A 9463-nucleotide genomic window follows, 5' to 3' on the forward strand; every position below is an offset into this window, starting at 1 on the left:
CGGGGCCGGGACGATTTGGGGGTGGGAAGGGAGGAGAAAGGGGCGGAGGATGGAGACTGGGCGGTTCTCGTATTCCCCGCGGAGGCCGAGACCTGGCAGTCGCCGGGATGAGCTCTGGGCAGGACGGCGGGCCGAGGAGCCCGGGGAGGGACCCGGAGCTCCAGGTAGAAGCTGCGGAGATGCGCAGGGTGGGGAGAGCGCTGCTACTGGGCCAGAAGGTCTCTGAGAAGGCGGCTGCAAGCGGGCGGGAGTGGCGGGTGCGGGGCCGTGGCGGGCGGAGGTGGGCGCTCGCCGCGGGAGCCGCTGTGAGGGGCAGCGGCGGGCACAGCTGCCGGCCGGAAGCTTAGCAGCCCGCGTTGCGCCTGCTTTTTGGGAGGTTAGGTTTGAGTCCAGTTCCTATGGTCACCGCTTCGCGTCCTCCCGCAGCTCTCCGCTTGGTTGTTGGGGGGACTGTTCAGTTTAGAAACGCTCTGGAAGCTCTGGTGGAGCCGAGGAATTTGGAAGTCACAGATTTGGGAGTTCAACCTGACTCCAGATCGCTCATTTCTGAGCCTCTGTCTAGACCTGGGGTGGTGAAAGGCTGAGATTACATAGGCATTTGCATGAAAATCTGATAATTTTAGTAAAAAATTATACACAGTAAAGGCAAGGAAAGCTGGCTTTTGTTGAAAAACTATTTGAGACTTAAATTGGATAACTAGATGATCATGGACTTGCTACCTAAAAACTCACAGAAATATGTTCTTTTCCACTTTTTTTTTCCCGCGACTTCAGGAAGGTTTGCATAGATTACAGTGTCCCAGCGTTTTCCTTCTTCCATTCCAGGACCTTATATCCTAGGAGATTTCCTTGTTTAAAATTCTCTGTACTGGTGTTCAGCATTTCAAGTATACTTTGTTTACGTGTAAGGACATAAGTAGAATAACAATAGGTTTGTAAGTAGAAAAAAACAGGTTAGTTATAGAAGTAAGTTGTCACATTGGAATTTGCTTCCAGGATAAGACAGATCCTTTTTTGTATTTTAATTGATTAATGAGCCAAACTCTTCAGTCTTAGTGGGAAATAACTAGGAAGGTACATTAATGAAATATTAATTTTAAATCCTAAACTTTGGCATTATTTAATGGCAGCTTCCAAAATACTTCACGTATTGTTTACCTTCTGAAGAAAAATCATTGTTTGTAGCTCAGAATATAATCAGGTGTAGAGATTCTCTGGGAGATCTTTTCTGTCTGCTTTTTCAGTTGCTTAGACTAGTTTGTTTAGGACGATTTGGTTTTGAAGTCCTCCATACACAGAGGCAGTTAGAGGTATTATTATTTATCTCCTTTTCAGATTACATGTTCCTTTCCCTCCCCACAGATGGCCACTCTCCTGACTTCTAAGAGCCACTTCCTTGATTTTCCTTAATGTTTCACCTCATTGTATGTGAACATGCACATTACAGTTTGGCTTGTTTTTGAACTTCGTACAAATGGGATTGTACCAAGTATTCATTTACATCTTGCTTCTTTACTCAACATTTTTTTTAAGATTAATCTTTATCGTTGCTCTCAGTATTTAGTTTGGTGATTCTTTCCCCAAATATTTATCCACTTATTATGTAAAATCCTCTCTCAAAATTATTCATAAATCTTGTATGGTTTTCTACATCCTTCTGTTAGTGAGGCTCTTCCTTCCTACTTCAGTGTCTATAAGTCTACACTTTTGGAGACAATATTTTTAAAAAGAAAAACCCACCTCAACTGTAGTAAACTTTTGTGGAACCAGATTTCAGAATTCCATGTGAAGTAGTCCAGTATTTTCCATTCTATCAAAAAATTAATTTGTTGAATACATATTATGTGCTTCATATTTTGCTCAACACTGATGATACTTTTTATTATATAATCTTATCTCCTGTTTCACTGAAAAATTAAAATTCCACCAGACAGAAACTTCCTCAGATTTCCATGCCACTTACGTTTTTTTTTTTTTTTTTGGGGGACGGAGTCTTGCTCTGTCGCCCAGGCTGGAGTGCAATGGTGCGATCATGACTCATTGCAGCCTTGACCTCCTGGACTCAAGTGATTCTCCTGTCTCAGCCTCCCAAGTAGCTGGGACCACAGGTGGATGCCACTATGCCTGGCTAATTTCTTTTTTCTTTTTTGTAGAGACAGGGACTCACTATGTTGTCCAGGTTGGTCTCAAATTCCTGGGCTCAAGTGATCCTCCGGCCTTGGCCTCCCAAAGTGCGGGGATTATTGGGATTACAAGTGTCTAAATCTTCACCTGTCCTTGCTTTTCTTTTTCTTGTCTCAGGGCAATACATATTTACCTGGGTTTCCTGTTATTACCTCAGCTGTCTTTCTCCATCAATTAACATTAACTCATGGCTGAGGAATCTTTATGTTTCTGTACTGTAGGACTTCTTCACCTGGAGTCCAAGGACCTGAGAGAGTCTTAAATCCCCTGAAATTGTTTGTAAAGGTGTATTTGCATTTTTCTGAGGAGGGGCTTCAGGGCTTTTAATTCTGAAAGAGGATCCTTATGTAAAGAGAATTAAGGAACAAGTTTTTCTCCTCCTGTAATGACCTTTCCACAACCTTGGTCGTCTTCCACCTTTGTTCTACCTCTCTTCCTCTCACAATCATGCTTCCTAAAAGAAGTTTACATTTTCCATTATTTTTCTTTACTATTCATTCATTAGTCCCCTTCAGACTTGTTTTCATCCACCATTGAAACTGCTTTGTTCGAATCATTAAATTTTCTTATTTTGAAAATGTTTTATTGCATTTCACCTTTGTGCTGGGCACTTTTAAGGCTTTAGGGATATAACAGAGACAAGACAAAAACGTAGGGCTCTTGAATGTTATATTCTAGTTGGGGGAGGTAGTCAACAAGTGAGCAAATAGATGATATAATTTCAAGTAGTGATAAGTGCAAATAGCTTATCATGTATTTGAGGGAGTGACTGGGAGAGAGGCTACTTTAGGTAAGTAGTCAGGGAGGACCCTCTGACATTTCAGCCAAGGAGCTGAGGGTGAGAAGACAGCCATGTGAAAGGCTGGGTAGAAAGTGTTCCTGAGAGGAAAAGCAAGAGCAGAGGACTTGAAGTCAAATGATATTGGCACATATTTTAGTCCATTCAGGCTGCTATAATGAAATAACATAAGCAGCAGAAATTTAATTCTTACAGTTCTGGAGACTGGGAATTCTAAGATCAAGTTGCCAGCAGAATCAATGTGTGGTGTTTTTTGGTTTATAGATGGTACCTTCAGACTGTGTCCTCATATGTTAGAAGGGGTGAGGGAGCTCTCTGGGATCTGTTATATACCGGCAACTCTTCATGGCCTAATCATCCCCTAAAGGCTGTGCCTTTTTTTTTTTTTTTTTTCATGTGGAGTCTCCCTCTGTCGCCCAGGCTGGAGTGCAGTGACACGATCTCGGCTCACTGCAATAAATCCATTCTAAGTTATTAGCAAATGTTGTTGGTTCTACCTTCAAATATATGTTATAAATCCATCCACTTCTCTATATTTTTGTTACCACCTCCCTGGTCCAAGTCACCATCATCTCCCACCTGGAATAGTGCAACTGTTCCCTGCTGTCTTTCTGTTTCTATTGTTGCACCCTACAACCTATTCTCCACACGGAAATCAAATCAATCACTTCAAAATAATGAGATCCTGTGGGAGGGGAGAAGGGAGAGGGAAAAAAATGAAAAAGAAAATTATAATAAGATGATCCTGGCTCAAAAATACACCAATGGCTTTCCACTGCAAGTAAAAATAAAATCCAGGCTGGGTGCTGTGGCTCACGCCTGTAATCCCAGCAGTTTGGGAGGCCAAGGCAGGCAGATCACAAGGTCTATAGATTGAGACCATCCTGGCCAACATGGTGGAACCCTGGCTCTACTAAAAATACAAAAATTAGCTGGACGTGGTGGTGTATGCCTGTAATCCTAGCTTCTCAGGAGGCTGAGGCAGGAGAATCAGTTGAACCAGGGAGTCAGAGGTTGCAGTGAACTGGGATCACACCACTGCACTCCAGTCTGGCGACAGAGACTCTGTCTCAAAAAAAAAAAAAAAAAAAAAAAAATCATGGCCCTTGTCTTCACTTAAAAGATCTAGTACTCCTTCTTTGTTCACCCAATAGCTTTTTCTTTCTGTTCCTCTAATGTGCGGCTTCAGTCTGAATGTCGGTGTCCTCGCAAAATTTTTAAGTTGAAATTCTAACCCCTAAGATGATCACATAAAGAGGTGCAGTCTTGGTCAGGTGCAGTGGTTCATGCCTGTAATCCCAACAGTTTGGGAGGCCAGGAGTTCGACACCAGCCTGGCCAAGATGATGAAACCCTGTCTCTACTAAAAATACAAAAGTTAGCTGGGCATGGTGGCAGGCGCCTATAATCCCAGCTACTTGGGAGGCTGAGGCAGGGAATTGCTTGAACCTGGGAGGTGGAGATTGCAGTGAGCTGAGATTATGCCACTGCACTCCAGCCTGGGTGACAGAGCACGATTGTCTCAAAAAAAAAAAAAAAAAAAAAGGAAGTCTGTTTTAGACATGTTAAAGTAGCCATGGCTGTGGACATCCTGTAAAAGTAATAGAATGCATTAAGTGCTCCAGTAGGGATATGCTCATAGTTCTTTTGGAATGGAGAGTAGATCCTAAGTCTTTTTTGAAGAAGTAGAAGTCAGAAATACTTTTTTTGTAGCTTCTTTCTCAGTGTTCCCTTAGCATCTATGTGTATTACTCTGATGTAGCAGTAATCATGCTGTGCTGTAATTTCTGATTTATTTGTTCTGGACTTTCCTAGATTCATTTAGGGTTGAAATTGTAGGGTTCTATTTGTTTTACATCTTTTTATCCTCAGAAAGATGTTTTTGGGTCTTTCTTATTCTAGCTATTTATAAGTTTACTTATAAAGTGAATAAATGTGATGGCTACAGTCTGAAAGCATGAACTAAAACAGTGATAGGGATGGAAGAAATGTAACAGATAATTTTTAGTGAAAAGATCAGTAGGACTTGATAGCCAATTAAGTTGACTCAGTGAGAGGAATTAGTAATAATAGTAAATAATAATATATGAAGTGCTTATCATGTGCCAGGCACTATTCTAAGTGCTAAAGTCAAAACATATATTAATTCATTTAATCTTCACACAACTCTATGATGCAGATACTCTTTTTTTCTTTGGTACGAAGTCTCGCTCTTGTCCCCCAGGCTGGAGTGCAATGGTGCAATCTCGGCTCACTACAACCTCCGCCTCCTGGGTTTAAGCGATTCTCCTGCCTCAGCCTCCCAAGTAGCTGGGATTATAGGTGCCTGCCATCATGCCCAGCTACATTTTGTATTTTTAGTAGAGGTGGGGGTTTCACCATGTTGGCCAGGTGGGTCTCGAACTCCTGACCTCAGGTGATCTGCCTGCCTCAGCCTCCCAAAGTGCTGGGATTACAGGTGTGAGCCACTGCACCCGGCCAATGCAGATACTCTTATTATCATCCCTATTTTGTGAATGAGGAAGCTATAGTCAGTGAAGTAACCAAGTCACCCAAGATCACACAGCTAATATGTGACAGAACTAGGATATTTGAATGTAGGTAGGCTGATGCCAAAATACATGCTGTTAACCACTCTGCTATGTGACTTCCTAATTGAGAATTAGAGTTCTTCCTTATTTTAGACTTCACATTGAAAAAAATAAAAAAGAATAAATTAAAAATAATTTTTTTGTGGCTGGCAAGATGGCCGAATAGGAACACATCCTGTCTGCAGCACCCAGTGAGATGAACGCAGAAGGCGGGTGATTTCTGCATTTCCAACTGAGTGTAAACAAAGCCGGTGGGAAATTCGAACTGGGCGGAGCCCACTGCAACTTGGCAAAGCCGCTGTGGCCAGACTGCCTCTCTAGATTCCTCCTCTCTGGGCAGGGCATCTCTGAAAGAAAGGCAGCAGCCCCAGTCAGGGGCTTATAGATAAAACTCCCATCTCCCTGGGACCGAGCACCTGCGGAGAGGGGTGGCTGTGGGCGCAGCTTCAGCAGACTTGAATGTTCCTGCCTGCTGGTCTGAAGAGAGCAGCAGAGTGCTCTAACTCTGCTAAGGGACAGACTGCTGCCTCAAGTGGATCCCTCACCCCTGTGCCTCCTTTCTGGGAGACATCTCCCAGCAGGGGTCTACAGACATCTCCCAGCAGGGGTTGACAAACACCTCATACAGGAGAGCTCTGGCTGTCATCTGGCAGATGCCCCTCTGGGATGAAGCTTTCAGAGGAAGGAACAGGCAGCAATCTTTGCTGTTCTGCAGCTTCTGCTATTTGCTGGTGATACTCAGGCAAACAGGGTGTGGAGTGGACCTCCAGCAAACCCCAGCAGACCTGCAGCAGGAGGGGCCTGACTGTTAGAAGGAAAACTAACTAACAGAAAAGAATAGCATCAACATGAACAAAAGGACATCCACACAGAAACCCCATCTGAAGGTCACCAACATCAAACACCAAAGGTAGATAAATCCATGAAGATGAAGAAAAACCAGTGCAAAAAGCCTGAAAATTTCAAAAAACCAGAATGCCTCTTCTCCTCCAAAGGATTACAACTCCTCACCAGCAAGGGAGCAAAACTGGATGGAGAATGAGTTTGACGAATTGACAGAAGTAGGCTTCAGAAGGTGGGTAATAACAAACTCCTCTGAACCAAAGGAGCATGTTCTAACCCAATGCAAAGAAGCTAAGAACCTTTTGAAAAGGTTAGAGGATTTGCTAACTAGAATAACCAGTTTAGAGAAGAACACCTGATGGAGCTGAAAAACACAGCACGAGAACTTGGTGAAGCATATACAAGTATCAATAGCCAAATCAATCAAGTAGAAGAAAGGCTATGAGATTGAAGATCAACTTAATGAAATAAAGCGTGAAGACAAGATTAGAGAAAAAAGGATGAAAAGAAACGAACAAAGCCTCCAAGAAATACAGGATTAAGTGAAAAGACCAAACCTACCTTTGATTGGTGTAGCCTGAAGGTGACAGGGAGAATGGAATCAAGTTGGAAAACACTCTTCAGGGTATTATCAAGGAGAGCTTCCCCAACCTAGCAAGGCAGGCCAACATTCAAATTCAGGAAATACAGAGAACACCACAAAGATACTCCTTGAGCAGAGCAACCCCAAGACACGTAACCATCAGATTCACCAAGGTTGAAATGAAAGAGAAAATGTTAAGGGCAGGCAGAGAGAAAGGTTGGGTTACCCACAAAGGGAAGCCCATCAGACTAACAGTGGATCTCTCTGCAGAAACCCTATAAGCCAGAAGAGAGTGGGGGTCAGTATTCAACATTCTTAAATAAAAGAATTTTCAACCCAGAATTTCATATCCAGCTAAACTCAGCTTCATAAACAAAGGAGAAATAAAATCTTTTATAGACAAGCAAATGCTGAGAGATTTTGTCACCACCAGAACTGGCTTACAAGAGCTCCTGAAGGAAGCACTAAACATGTAAATGAAAAATAGGTACCAGCCATTGCAAAAACATACCAAATTGTAAAGACCGTCAACAGTATGAAGAAACTGCATCAACTAACAGGCAAAATAACCAGCTAACATCATAATGACAGGATCAAATTCAAATATAACACTATTAACCTAAAATGTAAATGCGCTAAATGCCCCAATTAAAAGGCACAGACTGGCAAATTGGATGAAAAGTCAAGACCCATTGTTGTGTTGTATTCAGGAGACCGATCTCACATGCAAAGACATACATAGGCTCAAAATAAAGGTATGGAGGAGGATTTACCAAGCAAATGGAAAGCAAACAAAGCAGGGGTTGCAATCCTTGTCTCTGATAAAACAGACTTTAAACCAACAAAGATCAAAGAAGACAAAGAAGGGCATTACATAATGGTTAAGGGATCAATGTAACAAGAAGAGCTACCCTAAATATATATGCACCCAATACAGGGTACCCAGATTCATAAAGCAAGTCCTTAGAGACCTACAAAGAGACTTAGACTCCTACACAATAATAGTGGGAGACTTTAACTCCCCACTGTCAATATTAGACAGATCAATGAAACAGAAAATTATCAAGGATATTCAGGACTTGAACTCAGCACTGGACCAAGTGGACATAATATACATCTACAGAACTCTCCATCCCAACTCAACAGAATATACATTCTTCTCAGCAACACATCACACTTATTCTAAAATTGACCACATAATTGAAGTAAAACACTCCCTAGCAAATGCAAAAGAATGGAAGTGATAACAGTCTCAGACCACAGTGCAGTCAAATTAGAACTCAGGATTAAGAAACTCACTCAAAACCACCCAACTACATGGAAATTGCTCCTGAATGGCTACTGGGTACATAATGAAACAAAGGCAGAATTAAGTTCTTTGAAACCAATGAGAACAAAGACACAACACACCAGAATCTCTGGGACACAGCTAAAGCAGTGTGTAAAGGGAAATTTATAGTACTAAATGCCCACAGGAGAAAGCAGGAAAGATCTAAAATCAACATCCTAACATCACAATTAAAAGAACTAGAGAAGCAAGAGCAAACAAATTCAAAAGCTAGCAGAAGATAAGAAGTGACTAAGATTAGAGCAGAACTGAAGGAGATAGAGACACGAAAAGCCCTTCAAAAAATCAGTGAATCCAGGAGCTGGTTTTTTGAAAAGATCAACAAAATGTATAGACCGCTAGCCAGACTAATAAGAAAAGACAGAAGAATCAAATAGACAATAAGAAAATGATACAGGAGATACCACCACTGATCCCACAGGAATACAAACTACCGTCAGAAGATACTGTAAACACCTATCTGCAAATAAACTAGAAAATCTAGAAGAAATGGATAAATTCCTAGACACATATACCTTCCCAGCACTAAACCAGGAAGAAGTCAAATCCCTGAATAGACCAATAACAAGTTCTGAAATTGAGGCAGTAATTAATAGCCTAGCAACCAAAAAAAAAGCCCAGGATTAGACGGATTCACAGCCAAATTCTACCAGAGGTACAAAGAGGAACTGGTACCATTCCTTCTGAAACTATTCCAAACAATAGAAAAAGAGAGAATCCTCCCTAACTCATTTTATGAGTCCGGCATCATCCTGATGCCAAAACCTGGCATCAGGTTTCAGGCCAATATTTCTGATGAACATCGATGTGAAAATCCTCAATAAAATACTGGCAAACCAAATCCAGCAGCACATCAAAATGTTTATCCACCACAATCAAGTCAGCTTTATCCCTGGATAAAGTGATATGGTTCAACATATGCAAATCAATAAACATAATCCATCACATAAACAGAACCAATGACAAAAACCACATGGTTGTCTCAATAGATGCAGAAAAGGCCTTTGATAAAATTCAACACCTCTTCATGCTAAAAACTCTCAATAAACTAGGTATTGATGGAATGTATCTCAAAATAATAAAAGCTGTTTATGACAAACTGCATAGCCAATATCA

General features: G+C 41.6%; 1 protein-coding gene across 11 annotated transcripts in view; it reads left to right on the top strand.

Annotated features, from left to right (window-relative positions):
• The window catches only part of TSGA10 (testis specific 10), a 154971-nt gene that overhangs the window by 13355 nt on the left and 132153 nt on the right, over positions 1-9463 (top strand). For 2 of the 11 annotated variants that reach the window (XM_023211401.1, XM_023211402.1), the window contains exon 1: positions 36-164. The exons of 8 other annotated variants lie outside the window; for them this stretch is intronic. In XM_023211401.1, the coding sequence (XP_023067169.1) occupies positions 108-164 (57 nt within the window). In that variant the 5' untranslated portion in view covers positions 36-107. Of the gene's footprint in view, positions 1-35; positions 165-9463 lie in introns of those variants that run through there. One more of the 11 variants, XM_023211408.1, reaches the window with a different exon arrangement.

This window comes from Piliocolobus tephrosceles, chromosome 15 (genome assembly GCF_002776525.5).
Source record: "Piliocolobus tephrosceles isolate RC106 chromosome 15, ASM277652v3, whole genome shotgun sequence".
NCBI classification, from domain to species: Eukaryota; Metazoa; Chordata; class Mammalia; order Primates; family Cercopithecidae; genus Piliocolobus; species Piliocolobus tephrosceles.